Source organism: Symphalangus syndactylus, chromosome 8 (assembly GCF_028878055.3).
Source record: "Symphalangus syndactylus isolate Jambi chromosome 8, NHGRI_mSymSyn1-v2.1_pri, whole genome shotgun sequence".
NCBI classification, from domain to species: Eukaryota; Metazoa; Chordata; class Mammalia; order Primates; family Hylobatidae; genus Symphalangus; species Symphalangus syndactylus.
The window spans coordinates 55,103,267-55,121,404 of record NC_072430.2 but is presented as its reverse complement, the minus strand read 5'-3'; the positions used below and the strand labels follow the sequence as shown (position 1 = coordinate 55,121,404).

At 38.2% G+C, this 18,138-nt stretch overlaps 1 protein-coding gene and 1 long non-coding RNA gene across 5 annotated transcripts in view; one reads left to right on the top strand and one right to left on the bottom strand.

Annotated features, from left to right (window-relative positions):
• Positions 1-13,288, top strand: part of SYT16 (synaptotagmin 16) — a 307,169-nt gene extending 293,881 nt beyond the window's left edge. For all 4 annotated transcript variants that reach the window (XM_055289152.2, XM_055289154.2, XM_055289153.2 and 1 more), the window contains one exon: positions 1,135-13,288. In XM_055289152.2, coding sequence (XP_055145127.1) covers positions 1,135-1,448 — 314 coding nt within the window. In that variant the 3' untranslated portion in view covers positions 1,449-13,288. The remainder of the gene's footprint in view (positions 1-1,134) is intronic.
• LOC134737445 (uncharacterized) lies at positions 1,237-17,631 on the bottom strand. Its single transcript, XR_010122348.1, has 3 exons — positions 17,558-17,631; positions 5,574-5,678; positions 1,237-1,343 (listed from the first exon to the last, which is right to left on the bottom strand). It is a non-coding gene; the product is annotated as an uncharacterized lncRNA (long non-coding RNA).
• Between the last annotated feature and the right edge of the window lie 507 nt (positions 17,632-18,138).

Below are 18,138 nucleotides of genomic sequence, written 5' to 3'. Positions count from 1 at the left end.
GTGAGAAATGCTGGCAGCCTGAGCTTACAGTGTACACAGAGGTCAGAGGCACCGGGGATGGAAAGAAGTGGGTAGATTTGGGAGCTGTTTGAGAGTTAGAGTCAACAGAACGTGGCAACTGATTGGGTGGACTGGGAATGAGGAAGTCAGTCTTGTGAAAAATGAGGTCCTGATTTCTCACTTGGATAATTTGGTGAATGATGCTGCTATTCACAGGAATAGGGAACACTGGAACAGCAAACGTTTAGAGTTGGGGGCATATTGAGTGTAAGATTAGTGTAGGATTTCAAGAGAAGAAGTGTAGTGTTCAGTTGGATCTCGAGTTTGGGAGATAAGTTGAGGCCAGACCTATGGACTTGGTAGATGTCATTGAAACTATGGGAGTGGATGAGATGGTCCAAAGGATATGTAGACGCCTGGGCAACATAGGGAGGCCCTATTTCTACAAAAAGTTAAAAAATTAGCTGGGCATGATGGTGCATGACTGTGGTTCCAGCTACTCAGGAGGCTGATGGGTAGGATTGCTTTGGGCCCAGAAGTCAAGGCTTTAGTGAGCTGTGATCATGCCACTGCACCCCAGCCTGGGCAACAGAGCAAGACCTTGTCTGTCTGTCTGTCTCTCTCTCTCTCTCTCTCACACACACACACACACACACGCACACACACATACACACACATATGAATATGTAGAGAGTGAGAAAAGAATTCTCCAATTCAGGCATAAAATAGCAATTTGATTATGAAAAAAATCATGTAGAGCAAAATGTGTATATTTATCTTGTTACATAAATAAATGTAGATGAAGAACTGTGCCTGCCCACAAGCACCATTGCACATATGCCTGTGCACGAATGTATACACTCTGTGCACGGAGAGGTACTAATAAACATCAGCAATGTGTGCTGGATAGTGAGCCACATGAAACATTAGGTATTCAAGGTAATAATTCCCTTCCTTAATAACTCATGCAAGATGTGTTGCCCAACAGCAAGAACCAGGCTTAAGGATACTGATCAGTATGCTGGAAGGAGAGATTTGTAGCCCATATAAATGTTACAACTAGTCTAGCCAAACAGAGAGCACTAATGTTTCTTATCATCCCCACCCCACCCCCCCTTTTTTTTTTTGTCTTAGATACATATGGAAAACTCTTTCTCCTCAATTCTGTGGGTCAAGAGATGTCCCGTTGCAAGACGTCCATTCGGCGTGGTCAGCCCAATCCTGTCTATAAGGAGACCTTTGTTTTCCAGGTGGCCCTCTTTCAGCTGTCTGATGTCACGTTGATGATTTCCGTTTATAACAGGCGTACTATGAAGCGTAAAGAGATGATTGGCTGGATTGCCCTGGGCCAGAACAGCAGTGGAGAGGAGGAACAAGATCACTGGGAGGAGATGAAGGAAACCAAAGGCCAGCAGATCTGCAGATGGCACACTTTGCTGGAATCCTAGGTTTGCTAACCTGCATTTGTGTGCTGTGTCCACCTTGGTTACCTGTGTTGCTGTCTGCTGATACCAAGTGTCCTGGCAAGGGTTTCAGGGTTTCAAAAACAGATTCCACTAACCCCTAGGACATTGTGAGTGGGAGTTTTGGGTTTCTCAATGGTTTGATTTGGATTTAAATATTGTAATTTTAAAAACACACATACACAGTGAAGTGTCCATATGGAAAACGTTATACCACAATTAAGACCACTGATGAGTTAATTTGTGCCAATAGATCACTGAGTTTTAGTTCAGGGTATGGGGTGAAGCTGCTTCTGCTGTCTCTGTTTGCTTGAAGAGTAACCTGAGATTGCAAGGGAGCTGTTAATTGTTACTATTTGCAACCATTTAGGTGGATGAATCAGAATTTTCTTAATATGGTACAAAAACTCCAAAATATAGAAATGAATCAGATGCTGAGCCTCATAAAAGAATCTAACTCTAATCCATAAACTCTTATTTCACATTTTTCTCTTTATCAAAGAAACCTATTTACCTAACGAGTAAATATTATAAACTTGCACTTTTAAAATAAATTTGTATTAATTAAATACCTCTTTTATCTTATATTTTGTGGTTTCTATGAGATTTGGTTAGATGAATCATTTTGAAGCAAGAAAAGAGTTCAGAAACTACTGTTTTAAGACAACTTGTCTCCTTTTGAATATGTAAGATTTCAAACTTGTAACTTTCAAGGTTTTTATGCTGTCTTTCTCACCCAATAAGTTCTTACAGAATAAGAAAACAAAAAATAAGACTACTTCAGTCATAGATTTATTGATTTTTCTGATTCTGGTGTTCTTTTGGATTATACTTTTTCTATGTTCAATTATATATACTCATATATGAATATTTTGAATGTACTGCATGTAAACCATGCTCTTTTAAAATTGAGTATTTTCCATCAGTAGAGCATAGTAAATTGTACACAGTGAGTCTTTAATAAATATTGATTTGATTGACTCTTCAAAGTGAACATGTTATAACACCTGTGAATGGAGAAATATTTTCAGCTTGTGTGGAATGACATTAAGTTTTTCTTTGAGCATTTGAAGTGCCTATAACTGTCATTTTTTATGGCATTTGCAGCAACATATATTAGTCACTACTTGCAATCTGGGCATGTGCCATTCAGAACACTGATCTTGTATGGTTATGAGCATGGGATTATACTTATGACTTAATTTGACATATTTATGCAGTGCATGTTTACTTTCCTTATTCATAGGTCTGGGCCCTTAATGTCAGTTACTTTCAATTGGCATTAATAAAAAAATAGGGAAAGAATGTATGTACGTTTAATCCCTGCGCTCGATGTGCGGCTCTTCTGAGCAATTGCTCAGTCACCTATTTTTAGTTTCTATGTTTCATTGTGGACTTTTTCCTGTCTGTGGGAAGAGTGATAGCTAGTGATGGCTGTATACAGTGAAAAACACATAACTCCTCCTCAGCTCCACGTTTTGACAGATTGTAAGCGTAGGCTGTAACACTTGAAGAACATATTTATTCCTTCCAGTGTGTAATGGTTATCCTGACAAGACCAGACTAGGGCACAGGATAACTCTACTATGCTTTCAGGGTTCAGTCTTTGAATGAAAGATTTCATAGGGAAGAATGAGAATTTGTGAAATAAATTAATACCTTAATTACTTTTCAGGTCATGGGAGTTTCATATATATGGCTGCTCAGTTATTAGGAATATGTAATAAAGCCATGTTCCTCTGGGTTTTTACCCTGCCTTTCTTTGGGAGACCTCAGAGTGCTTTTCCAGCATTATATCCATTAACTGCTGAGTGGTCTTTGCAGCGTGGCTAAGTCATTGAGTAGAACTGAGTGCGATTGATTAAGTAGCAGCACAAAGAATTGGCTTTTCACATCTCTTACTCTTTATGCCTTGTGTTTAAAGGGAAGTAGAACAGCCTCACTATGCTTTCCTTTATGCAGTAACATAATAGCAGCATTCATTTTAAAATTTACATTTGAAAAAAATCTGTATATATTGTACAGACAGCCCTGAATTTTTCCTTCTCATATTTTCCTGCTGCTGCATCCTTGTTTCGTGGTACCCAATAATCACCTATACTTCATTTTCTGTTCCCAAGACCCACCCATTTTTAAGGTTTTCGGCTGGTGTAGTGAAGATATTTGTGTGCTTGAACTGCCTTCCAATGGTCTGTTTATGATACAGTTTACAGGAATGCACACCATTTTAAGGGAAGGAATGCCTGAAAACATTTTTTATTTTTATAATTTTACTATGTTGGTGCTGCTCACCAAATAGGATGCATGTACATCTTGAATATACAGCAACATTCACCCTCAGCTGATTGTATAAATTTAAATGCTGAAGACAAGATATATAACAATATGTGGCTGATTTTTTTTTACCTTGATTTGAAATTCTAGTTTAGTAAGATCTTTTGATTTTGTGCACTTAAACTCCCTTATTTTCTTGGCAAAGTCTAGACACAAATGCATTTAACATGTTTTTCACTTGAGCTTTTACATTTGGTTTTCAAAAGAGTTATGAAAGATAATTAGTTGGTTCTGCAGTGAAAAACTGCTTGTGCCTATTTCTTCCAGCTAATGATTAATATCTCATAGGGAGATTTGACATTGAAGCAGCACTGGTTTTTGTTGCTTGAGTAGGTCTTTCAGTGATTTTGCCTGAAGAGCATGCTTTTAAAATAATATCGTTAAGAATAAATGATGCGCTGGGTTTATGGAAATCTGCTTTATAGTGTGCCTTCTTTTAGGGTGTGAGTTTACACTGAATTGAGAAATCCTGATTTCACCAATTACGGTGGTGGCTGTTGTACTCCCTGCTCCCCTCTGACTATTGTTGAATTTTTAAATGGACCATTCACCAGGCAGCCGAACACCTGCTCTCCGTTCCCTCTCCTTCACTGGCTCCCAGTGTGATGCACAGTTGTTTTGGACTCTGTTTTTGCTGATGCTGCATAACTGTTGGAGGTGGGGGTGTCTTGCCTTCCCTAACATAAGAAGAATTTGTAATGCCTTTGGATGTATTATACTTGGCATTCCACCTGCATGAAATCAGGGAAAGAATCATCACCATGTTTGTGAGAGGGAAAAGAGTATGGCATTGCATAGTCATTCACTTTAGGCACTATTAATTCTGACATCCTTCATTGAAAATTAACTGACATCAAATGTCAATATTCTCCATAGTCCTAGGTGCCAGTGAGCCTGAAACACAGCTTCTGCCTTTTCAATGTGTAGATTTCATAATATTTTACAAATTACTGTTACCTCTTGTGCAGTCACTGTGCTTTAGAGACCTTATCTGAGAACCAAAATTCTTTTCTTTCCAGATGAAGTACTATTTAAGTAGAAACTAGCATTAGGTTAAATAAAAGTGCTTCTCTGATAGCCACCAGTTTGATTTAATTGATGATTCGGTGTGGACATCACTGCGGGTTTCCAAAAAAACTGGTTATCCTTTTGCAGCAGAGGACTTAGTATTTTAAAAGCAGAAAAGTAAGTAGGAAAGGATTATTTGTAATTGTCATAAAACCAGATGGAGGCATATTCTTTACTGATAAAGAAACAGGACTAGAACATGCATGTGGTATCTCCTTTTGTTTTGAGGAAACTGTGGTTAAAGAACATTCTATTCTATTTGATCTAAGAGCAAAGCAAATGATGGATAATCCTGAAATGGTAAAAGTGTTTTTGTCTTAAAAATTATTCGTTTGGGCAAAGTCATTTACAACAAAATAAAAAGGTCATACAGCACACCTATGGAAGAATTAAAGAATAAATAAATGTGCTGGATACATTTAGCATCCTCCAGTGAGTAGTATGTAAGGAGACTAAACTAATAAACCAAAATACATATCAGATCAACTAGCTATCACTTTTCTAAAACTTGTAGAATTCTGAAAAATATTTAAAGATGGGAGAAACGAAACTGTCCTAAGACAATGAGATTGGCATAGCACAGTGAAGTTGGCACAAACTGTGATCCTAGCCTGGGTTTACATGAAACTCTGCTGTGTGGCCTTAAGAAAATTACTTAGCCAGCCTGTGTCCTGGTTTCTTCAACTGGAAAATGGAAATAATACCTACCTCATTAGGTGTCTTAAAAGATATCAGTGAAATCACAGATGTAATGTGCCTAGCATAGAGCCGGGCATGTAGTTAGCATTCCATAGTTCCTCCTTACAGTCATGCCTGAAAAAGAAAATATTTAAGATGTATCTTCTCTTTCTAGCAAATGTTATTATAACACTAGAGAAAAACGAAAACCAACGTTCAGATACTGTAACAAGGATAGGCTCATGAAGCCAGGCTGGATTTGTAAATAAAGGAGGCTTCATCAGGACAGCCTAATCAGAGATAAGCCTGGTATGTGGAGGAAATTGAGCCTTAATAGAGTCCAACTGTGGCAGAACCAAGTCTTTGCATTTATCCCCTTAGTTTGGAGGGAGTACAAATCCTTGATGGTTTGTGTGTACCTGCTGATCGATCACAAACAAGGCCTCTCCTTGTCTCCAGTTCTCTTATTCATAAATGGACAAGGCACCTTGTTGCCTTTATCAAAAGAGTTGGTGACAATGGCAGTTTGACTACATATTTCAACTGTGATCCAAAAAAGTAAAATAAATGTGATACTATACTGAGACTCTTTTAAAAATGGATAACACTTTCTTTAAAACCTACATTATATATCCATTTTATATCCTGATAGCCAAACATTCTAAAATACTCTAATAACACAGCTCTCAAAACGTATCTGTTTGACTGGAATGTTGTATTCAGAACAAATTATCACTGTTTCCCTTATGAGATCATCATGAAAGAGATTCAGTTGATACTACTTTTTAAAATGGTTTTTAAGAGTGGCTTGTTGATATAATAGCATGTCCACTTGTCTTCAAGTGATTCAAACCTTGAGTAAAAAGAGTTTCTGGAGAATTTAGAAAAATCTTTGTTGACATTTAATCTAGAGAAGTCTTCAGGAGCAAACCACTTCAAATTTAGTGTAACCAGGTGCCATGAATCAGTCATGTGCTACTTGTGGTTTTAAACGAAACATGATTCTGGGATGAGAAGTGCAAGGCTACACTCCTAATATAATCAAATTACCAAAGCACTGTTTTGAGTCCTCAGTATCCCAATTAAGGAGAAACATGAAGACATTGGAGAATCACTCAGCTTAGGGCTTTTAGTAGGGAATAATTAAACATGTAGGGAAGGTGAAGGAGTTAGATGGGAGGGAAGAAGGCTGAGGAGATTTCTAGTAACAATGATCCAGAAGTTCTAACCAGGGGGATGCTGCACACTTTCTCTTCTTGACCACATGGATAGATTTCAGAGCATCCCCCTAAGTCAAGTCTGGAGAATTATGTGAAGGTTGTTTCTCATTAATTCAAAATGTATTCATTGTCTAGCACTATGCTATCTGGGCTGGCACAGAACTTAAAATCTCTTTAGAGTGCTATGAGTGCACATTGAAGCAGTTAGTCATCATTATACAATGATGCTTACCAATATACAACTGTTAAGTTAGTCTAACTATGTGCCATAAACAGTAGAGTTCCTTGTTACTAGTATTGGAAGGTGAAACATTGGCTGAATTTATTGGGGCAAGCGTCTAGGAAGCCTTGGACTGGCAGTGAGTCTTGGTTGCATTATATGGGAAATTTGCGGGGATGGGGGTGTCAGAGAATTATCATCTTTGGAAGTTTTTTAAAATAGAAAAATGTACTTGAAGTCTTGGTTCTGCTAAAGAAGAATGAGAGGACACCCACAAATATACCCTTTATAAAGTTCCTTCTAATATTTAGGTGTAACGTTAAAAAAGAATCAACAATAACACTCCAGGCCTGTCCGCTTCCACTTTGGACATTTTTTCCACATTGATTTTTCTCTGCATCATAGAAAGGTTTCTCTGAAGAGTTCCTATTTGGGTTTTGTTTAGGGCTTTGGGGATGCCTGCAGGCTCGGGGCGAGTTTCCTCTCCTATGGTGCTTTGACTGTTTTTGTTTCCCTTGGGTCACAAAACGGTATCCTAGACACACAGACAATAATCACCTTATTTATATCCACTGTGGAACCTGTGAAACAGCTCGAGGCTTTATAGAACAAGCTCATAGGCAGTCATGGAGATCTGAGGCCCTTCTTGGAATGACGCCGCTAACTTGCTAACTGCTTTCCATTGCTCACTAATGCTGCCTTAAAGTTTCTCCATGGGAATTTTTACTTCATGCCTTTGAGCGACAGTGTTACCAGTTTTACCTTGAGGATGATGAGAAGGCTGACTTCCCATTGTATTGCCATATGTATGCATTATTTTTGTTTACTTCACTTCCCCCTTGAAGTATCTAGTTGCTGGGTTTTTTTTTGTTTGTTTTATACAAAATTTATTCATTCAAAAAGACCTTTATAGGTTGGGCATGGTGGCTGACACCTGTAATCCCAGCACTTTGGGAGGCCGAGGTGGGAGAACAGCTTGTGTCCAGGATTTCTAGACCAGCCTGGGCAACATAGTGAGGTCTTGTCTCTACAAAATACCAAAAATTTGCTGGGTATGGTGGTGTGCGCCTATCGTCCCAGCTCCTTAGGAGGCTGAGGTGGGAGGATTGCTTGAGCCTGTGAGGTCAAGGCTGCAGTGAGCCGGGATCATGCCACTGCATTCAGCCTGGGTAGCAGAGTGAGACTCTGTCTCAAAAAAACCGAAAAACAAGACCTTTTTAAGTGTAAATGTTCCAGACTCAGGGTTAGGGGTTGGAGAATGGCAGATGGATAAAATAGTTTAAGTTCAACAATATTTTTTTTGTTTCTAAATATTCTTTTTAAAAACCAGAGTCTGATAAGAAATCTAGGTAAATAATAAGATCTTTTATTAACCTTGAATTTTTGGCCTAATGTATTTCTGTAATTGTCTCTTTCCGCCTTGGAAAGGCAGAAGATTTAGGGAAGGTGAAAGTTATTACCCTGTCTCTAATTAAGAAATAGATACACTTGTTTGTCAGTCTATGCTTTCATTCAAAATAAATGGATTTTTGTATCTGGGGGAGGAAATGCATCATTCCATTCCAGGAGTGAAAAGAATTATAGCATCAAATAGGATATTTAGTATTCTTGACTTTTATAATCAAATACTGAATGCCCTTTGCAAGACAGTAAGTTAGATCCTGGAATGCTAGGTCTGTACAAACTTGACACATTTCTTACAAGCTCTGTGTTTTAATAGTCAAAGGCATTGCTACCCTTTGCTTTTTGAAAGAGTGAACTGGTAACAGTAGCCGCCAGAGAGGTGACAATCTAAACAAAGAGCCCTGCTTACCTCTCTGTGACTAAAACTAGTCTTAAAAACGGAATACATTTGGGGCATCCTTATGAAATAGGTAAAGGTCAGCATTGGGAGTGTCCCTACCTTGGCAGATAGACCAATACTTTTTCCTAGACTCAACCCATTTTTAAAGCAGGAGTTTTTCCAATGGATTTATTGTTTATATTTCTACTAAATATGTCTTAGTACATGCAAATTAACTCAAAATCTTTGGTGGCCTAAAAATTCTGACTGAAAGCAAGTTTTTCGTGTTGCCCAGTTGATAGTCCATAATAAAAAATGTACATATCTTGTTTAATAAAGACCTTGATGTTTGAGAATATCAGAAGTCTGCCAGTAAACACTTGGATTAAGTGAGAAACATGTACGTTAAAAGATATTTTCATGTAAGTTATTTTAAGATAGTTGCATTCTAGGATCATGTGTCTTTTTTGAGAGTGTTTCTTTGTCAAGTTCCTTATAGCCAATGCCTTGACCAAAGCTTACTAATTTTGCCACATTTCCTTGTGGGTTATGATAATCTTTATTAATTCATAACTCTATCAAATTATAATACAGTCTTTTATTATGCCACCATATGAATGCAGCCGCAAATTCAATTTTGTGAAATACAAAGTCCTTTCCAGAATTTTAAAACTTAATTTCAGTATAGATTTTAAGTTTGTGAATAAGAAATTAGTATTTGTATACCTTGTTGTGAAAGAGGTTTCTGTTACAATATTTTCTGTTATAGTATTGGGATACGATTTGACCTGTATTTTCGGGCAAAAGCTGGTCTTTGAGATCTACTTTTTAAGAAATTAATAAATTTTATTTTTTGGGGTTTTAGGTTCACAGCAAAATTGATCCTAAAATACAGAGAGTTCTCATATACTCCAAACACAACCTTCTCCCCCGTGAACATTTTGAACACCACAGTGGTATATTTGTTACAACTGATGAACCTTCATCGACATATCATTATCACCCGAAGTGCGTAGTTCATATTAAGGTTCATTCTTGGTGTTGTGTATTTTATGGGTTTTGACCAATGCACAATGACGTGTGTCCATTATTGTAGTATTATACAGAAGATTTTCACTGCCCTAAAAATCCTCTGTGCTCTGCCTATTCATTCCTCCCTCCCACCTAAGCCCTGGCATCCACTGGTCCTTATACTGTCCCCATAGTTTTGCCTTTTCCAGAATGTCATACAGTATGTAGCCTTTTCAGATTGGCTTTTTTTTTTTTTTTTTCACTTAGGGATAGTCATGTAAGTTTTCATGTCTTTTTGTGGCTTGATAGTTCATTTATTTTAAGTGCTGAATAATATTTCATTATCTGGTTGTATCACCATTTATGACCTATTTGCTTTTATTTCTAGTTCCAGTTGCTATGGCAAATTTTATTAAAGTGCATGCTCTCAGGAAAAGCTTCATATATTTTATGTGATCCATCAAATAAAATGTAGCAACTTCCAGTCTAGAATAAACTTCACCTATATGATATTGAGCTTGTTTTACATTGGAGGAGGAGATTTATGAAAAAATATAATAATTTCATAATTTATATTACCCTATCTACGAGTTTTTCCCTCCACTGGAATCTAAACAGAAAGTTCTGAAGGTTACGAAGATGTGATCCCAAATTTAGTGACTCTGTAGTGTCTTCTTTTGTTGAGCAATGAGTTAAATACCTGTCGAGAAAAAGTGCTAATTATGTTATTACTGATTCATGATAGAAAATCACCTTCTGTTGCTAGTTTATATGACTTTACATTTACCACTCCTGCCAAGAGAAAGGAAGCTTTGTGATTGTGCCCCGTCATAGTTAATTGTACAAATCAATTAAAAATGGTATGTAAGCATCTGGCTCACACAGCGGCTCTGAATTCTGAATGAAAAGATAACCCATGCTAATGTATAGGTTGCATGAACAAGTAGATGTGTGTTGGAAAGATAACACTGATAGTCACTCCAGGTGAAGGGGGAGGCCTGGCCAATGATTCGTATCTGAGAAACATTTTGAGATTATTTATATGTCTTCTGACTGCCCTTTGCTTTGTAGCTACAGCAACTTGCAGAACCTGGCATTATTGCAGAGATGAAGGTATAGTTGTGTAAAGAATACTGGATTAAAGTTGATTAGGCCTGTGTTCTGAGATCAAATCTTCCACTAATGAGCTCAAAAATAAATATTAAGTCACAATTTCTTCAAGCCTTCATTGTTGCATCTATCAGATGGGAATAGTAATACTCATTTTACCTATTTTTACCAGGTGGTTGTAGGAACAGGATTCATTCATTCCTTCATTAATATAATGAACACTTTGAGACCCCACTATATAACAGGGCCATAAATATGACAAGGTGATAGATGGAAAGACATTTTGCGGAATTTTTGAAGACTTGCAGTGTTTTTGAAGACTACAGGAGAGTTTGTTATTTTTATATTAAGGTCATATCAACTCTTTATGTCAATATTTCCAAGCATTTGACACTTTTACAGCTCTGCCAATCAGTGGGCCATATTCATAGAATGTCAGTAATTTGTCTGAATACAAGTTATAGTTGAATGGTCTTTAGCCGTTCTGTCTCTGAGAAGCTAGAAATAAAATATTAGGTTCTAATTTTTTTGTTCAAACACTGATCATATAACAAACTGCAAATCCATGTTTTCAGCGGGTTTGCCAACCTTTGAATTGAATGCAGACCTTTCTTTAGAACAGCCTAACTGAGTACAGGGAAAGTATTAAATGAAATAGCTTTTCCTCCCCTACAAAGTGGATTTGAATACAGTACTTAGAAAAATTCTTCCCCTGCCAAAAAAGGTCCTTCAATCTACTTTATTGTTTTTCTTTTGAAGAATCAATCTTGTCCATCTCTCTTCTCCCAAGTGACTTTCCTCACTCATGTAATCATTTTCTTCATAAATGCCATTTTATTATCCCACAGAAAAAGTAAAGATTTAAAAAATCATTTTTAAGGTACATCCAAGATTTCATAGCAATATTTTATTTGTGTTCACAGTGCAAGATAAATCTGACTTTCTCAATATTTTTGGTCTTCATATGGCATCTGAAACAGTTGTTCACATTCACACATTTATGTTTCACCATATGCATACTGTGTACAGCTCTGTTGTTCTAAAATATTTTATTGGTTTTCCTTTATATCTCAACTTTTGATGGGTGTCCTTGAAGAACTTTCATGAAAAAAATGTAAATGTGAATGATTCATTCATTTTGAACATATGTAACTATTTTAGGAGATTTTCAGGAGATTTTACCCTACATGGAGTACACTGTTCTTAGCAGGGAATGTGCTTCATATTACTATTCTACTCACAGCTGGATGCTGCAGATGTATTAACATTGTAAACGTGTACTTTTTCTATTCTATGCTTACTTTAATATATTATTTATATGTACTAGACTGTGCTGAGTTTTGGTGGTTGTCAAAGGCAGTCAATAATTTTGTAAATTTCACTTTTGTGGATAGTTAAGTATAACATGGTTTAGTATAAAATCTGGTCTTCCTCTAGATTTCTAAGTCACTGGAAGAATTTCTTGGCAAATTGATTGTTCAAGGCCAGTTTTGTTAGTTGTAAGGTGGAAGCCACCCCAATCCTCTCCCAGTGTTTCGTAGGCATTTTCAGACCTGGATGCTATTATAGTTCCTCCTCTAGTTTTCCAGTAGAGAATTCCTATGTGGTCCAGAGGTTCAAGAGAGAGAGAAAAAAAATTTCTCCCTAGAAGAATTGAACCCTTATTTTAGAAACTTCTGACAATCTTCAGAACATTCCATGTGGGTGTCCTTGTGTTTCTCCAAGTATGACTTATTGATTCACGGTGTCTCTTATTAAAGAAGCATGAATGTATCACTAGCTGTTACCAGAACAAACAGCTGTAGAATGTAATGACCGATCCTATTTCTAAATTTAGTTCTATCAGTGGATAATTTGTGTATAGGAAAAGGTGTGGAAATTTTTTAATTGTTAAAAACTAGAATACCTTTCTACCTTTTGTAGTCTTTAAGATTTCATAACAATGGTTTTAATGTATTACTATCTTACTATTATGTATTGTGTTTAAACAAGACCAATCAGTGAAATATTGAATGTCAATACTTTTTGTTAGAAACGCCCTTTGAAAATGTTAGAAAATGTAAAACTTTACCTGTGACAAGGAATAAATTCATGATTAGAAGAATTATACTGTTTTTCTTGTGCAAATAATACTTAAGGCAGATGTTCAGTCTTACAGTGATGTTGGAAAGCATATTTTATGCAGTCTAAACACTATTTCTGTATTAGATATTTAAATGCATGAGGATAAATTCTAATTGCTTTTTGTTTAAAACAGAAACATAGAAGAAGCATTAGCCCCAGTTTGTATAAAATGTCTGCTGCAACTGAATTCATGATAGTTCATGAAAACTGAAAATCATTCCAATTTTGTAAAACTGCTGCTACTGGTTTTATCAATAAAGTTTTAGCAGATGGCTTATATGTACATGTGTGAAAATTTTTTATGTTAAAAAAAGATACAGTTTTGCAGCATCAACATGCAAATTTTATGGGCCTGAATGATACTGCTTATTTTAGTATATACAAAAACCATTAACTTCAAAACCATATCAACTGCAGACATATATTTTAGAACTATAAGCATTACATGTATGATCCATACAGTTTATTTGGTTTCAGGGTGCTGTAAGCTTTTATGGTGAACACATATGCAAATCAACATATATCAGTTCAAATGCTGACTTGAAGAACATCAGGTAAGGATCACCTGAATTAATTAAATTGCATCTAAAGGGTATTCTGAGAAGGCAAAATGCAAAGTGTAGGTGTTCATGTACAAAAGTGTATGTAATTCCTCATTAGAGAAGCTCTTGTCCAGAACACTTTCCCCTCAGAAACTGAATACCCAGTTCTCAGAAGTTTGCAAGGCTCAGATGCAACAAGCTAGAAGTAGAGGGAGCTGAGTTATTTTATTCAGACACCTACATAGCACTCAAAACATGGCTGACTTCCCCCAAACAGAAAAGCATAGAGAAATGCAATTCTATAGATGTTTCAGTGACAATTTTAAAACAATTTTACAATTCTGTATTAGTTGAGGTAATGTTACCTGTTGTAATAACCCAAAATGTCAGTTGACTCACATAAGAAAGGTTTATTTCTCCCTAATCTGGGATGTTTTTGGCCATTCAGTTTTCTTCTAGCAGTATCTCAGGGATTGAGGCTCCTTTTGTGATTTGGTCATTCAGACTCCTTGTGGACTTTGAAGGAATGTATTGCCACGCAAATGGAGGAAGAAAAGCCATGAGGGTGAAATGATGTGTTTTAGGGGACAGGCTTAGAGGTGCTGCTCTTCGCTTCTGCCCAAACTCCATTGGCCAGAACTAGTCTAATGGGTCCACCTATATTTAAGAAGGCTGGGAATTGTAGTTTATTTATATGCCCGAGAAAATGAAACAGTATTGGTAAGACTCTTCGTTAAGTCAGTTAAGTTACGGCATACTTACTTTTTTTAAAAAATTATTTGAAATGTTGTGGTACTGGTGATTATTTATGAAAAGCTTGCCAATGGCAAGCTTATTGGTTGCTTAAGTTCTTTCTAACCCATGACAGCGCTAGAACACTATGGGCTGATTAAGGGTTCTACTTCTACTTGTACATCCATAGTGACCTTAGACTTAGACCATTTCAACACTGTGAAGGAGCACTGTTGCAAATAAAGACCATTTGAGTTTACATTTCCAAAGCCACAGGGCAAAGAGTTTTGAGCTAGTAGGCTGAGCAAGGTTGACCATTTCTACGTGTGTATGTGCGCTAGTAGGTACATACATATATGGCATACTGAAAACATTAAATATATGAGCAAAAGAAGAATAATGCAGAGGAAACATTTTTCCACATATGAATCTTAGAGTATGTCATCTGGAGAGCTTAAACTTGGCAAATGATTGCTATCTTGTGACATTGCTTCGACACAGGCTTACCCATGCTGAAATGTTAAAATAATTGAGACAGCCGTCTATGACTCTGGTTCTTCGGTTCTTTTTTTTTTTTTGTCTTTTGTAGTAATTAAAAAATTCTGTGGAGCATTTTATTGATAAGTCAAATAAGTCAAATCACATTGTATGTATTGTAAGCTTCATAGTCTCCTTACAGTTTCTCTGGAGTTGCTCCAGAAAGATTCAGAAATATGGCTCAAGGGGAAGTTTGGGTGACATTTCACAGTGCTGATAAATTTTAATGTGCATTCCACTACATAATAAAACATCTGATTCTTTTCAGCAAACAGATAAGAAGTAGGAGACAGGATTGGCATTATATCTATGGTCATCTCGAGGAGGGACAAGATTGAGTGGTGAGAAGATTAGAATTCGGATGAATTCTAAGGTAGGTAGTATGGAATTTTACTGTGTATTTTAAAATCCAAAATTGCTTAGTGAAAGATTCTAATCTTACAAGGAGAATTGCAGAATTTATCAAATTATGTATGCAGACATAAATAACACAGTCAAGATTAAAATCATACCTGTTTTCTAATTCCAGTTATGCCATCAAGGAATCCTGTGATCTTGGATTACCTTGACCTTTCTTTCGTGTCTTCCAACATCTGTTATATCTTGAGGTAGTCCCAGAGGAGGAGGGGATTTGGCAATTATTTGTTGAGTTAAACTGACAATAGGAAAGATTTCCTAGACTATTCAGATAAAGTCTAACACTAGACATACCGTCCATACTGGTCAAATTACCTAGCTGCTCCCAAATACATTTTTTTCTCCATAAGATATAGCGTGTGATTATGGAGGCTGCTTTTACCTGAGGTAGAGGAGTATTTTAAGGAAAAATGAAACTGTTCATCTTGGAGGACTCACAACCACTTTAGAGGGTGTGGAAAGACGAGAATTAGGAAAATATATAAATGACTTTAGGTGAGTATTTCCCAGTGCTATTAAAATGCAGGTAGTGACCTTTATAAGATGTTTAGAAAAGGAAAAAAAAAAGTCGCTTTATAAACACAATTCTCATTAAGGGAAGAAAACTATTTTCTGTATAATAGGCTTTCCCCCAGCTCCCCTCTTCTGCTTGAGTAACTGTAAAGACAGCAACTAGTGTATGCCTTCATGGTTAGTGTAAGTTCATGAACTGATAGCTACGTAGCTAAGGTGAAAACAGGGACCTCAAACCAGGCAGGGTGGATTCATCTATTCCCATGCATTCTTGGTTACCTTTGATGTACCAGGCACTGTGTGCTAGACAGTGGGGACACGGTGTTAACCAGGTGAACTAGCTTAAAATCTGGCGTGATGGATATTGTGAAACAGGATTGATAGGGTGAATTGGGAATGTAATTAGGGGGCTAATGTAGGCGGTGGGAGGCTGTCAGGGGAAGCTGCTATGAGGAAGTGGTATTTAAGCTGAGACGTGAAAGCTGAGTAGGAGTAAGCCAGGTAAAAGGGAGGCACATTAAGATAGAAGAAACAGCATGTACAAAATACCTTAGGCAAGTGAGACCCTTCCCTATTCAAGGAAACTGAAAAAAGTCCAGCGTGACTGGACCTTAAAGAGCAAGGAGGAGAGTGTTTTGAGATGAGCTGGACAAGAAGACAAGGCTCATTGAGATATAAGCTGCAACTTGCCCTTATTCCAACTAAGAAGGAAGTAGCAGTGGTGTGCTTCTGGCTAGGACCATCTCCTGGATTTGAAGTGTACCCATCTCAAAGCCCCCTGTCATACCCAATAGCTGAAACTTTATCATCAGACCTTCAACCCATTGTGGCTTATGATTACTTCTTTAGACAGTTCGGTTTTAGGTTACCGGCTTTTTCAATCTTAGGGCTAACAAACTGTTAGCTTTGCCACAGGCATTCAGTAGGTGCTGAGAGAGCAAGCAGGGGGCTCTGAGAGTGGTGGGGTCGCTGATGTAGCCCCTTCCGCCTCACAGAGTGCCAGCCACCCCAGGAATCAACGTAACACTGCACAGCAGCCCTGCCCTGGCTCCAAAGACAGCAACTTTCCTTTCTAATTGATTCCCAGTAGTGCTGTCTTCCTTCCAGGCCCTGGTGTGACTCTACAGGGAACCAGGGAAGTGATGGGTCTCTTCTTCAGTGCGATTCTCTCTCGGAAGATAGCTTTGGGTAACATTTCTCTAGTAGATTTTTCATCTTCCCTTCTTCAATTTGGCTTACTGGCTACCCAAATTGCCCACTTTGATGTTCTAATCATCCCCCATCCCCAAGAAAACAGCCCTATTTAACAACAACAACAAAAGCAATGTAAAACATAAAAACATAGCTTGAGATATGAGAAATTACGCAATCACTTGGGTAAATTTATACTAATGTGTACATGTACACTAAAGTATACTAAAGGCTAAAACATGCACACCTCTAGTCTCCTTTGTGAAAAATACCTTTGCTTTTGTGCATTTTCATGTTAAAGAAGTTTGTTGGCCTGCGGTTTTAATTAGCTGTTGGACCAAAATGAAGACTTTCTAATTGTTTGAGGGACGTGTTTTAGACCACAAGAACTTTTTGTTTGTTTGTTTGTTTTAAATCTGAGGCACCCTGCCAGTAGGCAGCCACAGACAACGCCAAAAGGAATTAGACTCTGGGCTGATTTTTATGGATTAGTTAATATATCCCTCCTCAGAATCTATCAAGTGCTCAAACCTGCAGACACAAACACGAACACACGAGGGAGGAGAGTCCCAGAAGGCGGAAGATCCCGTACTGCTCATCCCCAAACGCCTCACCCCGGGTCACACCCACGAACTCATCCGGTTCTCTCTTCTCAGGATCCTACTCCAAGGCGAAGAGTATCCCAGAGAAAGGGTCAGGGTCTAAAAAAAAAAAAAAAACACTGAGTCAAACCCCGCTGCTTCCTCAGCCCCTTAAAGTGCCGCCCCACCCCTCCCGCCAAACCCGACCTCTGCAGGGGACACCGAGCCAAGGCCTGCAGCGAGTGACCTGCCCGGGGAGGCGCGGGGCCGCTCACCTACGCGGGCCCGCGGCTGTCGCCCAGCCCCAGCCTCCCAGCCCACTCTGCCGGCCCCAACTTAGGCGAGCGCAGTCGGGACCCCTCTGTCGGGGCTCTTTGTTCACCGCGCCTCGGCGTTCCAGCTCTCAACCTTGCTCCCAGCAGCCCCCGCCGGCGCACTCGACCTACAGGAAAGTTGCTCCCGAGCTGTGGAGGGGCGTCATCGCCTCCTAGCAACGCTCCTAGCAACCGGGTAACATCTGCTCCCTGTGGTCCAATGCGAGCTGAGAACAGCTGCGCGCCCGCCTAGCGCTGCGAACCCGGAGTGAGAGGCGCTTCAGAGACTGGAGGGACGGA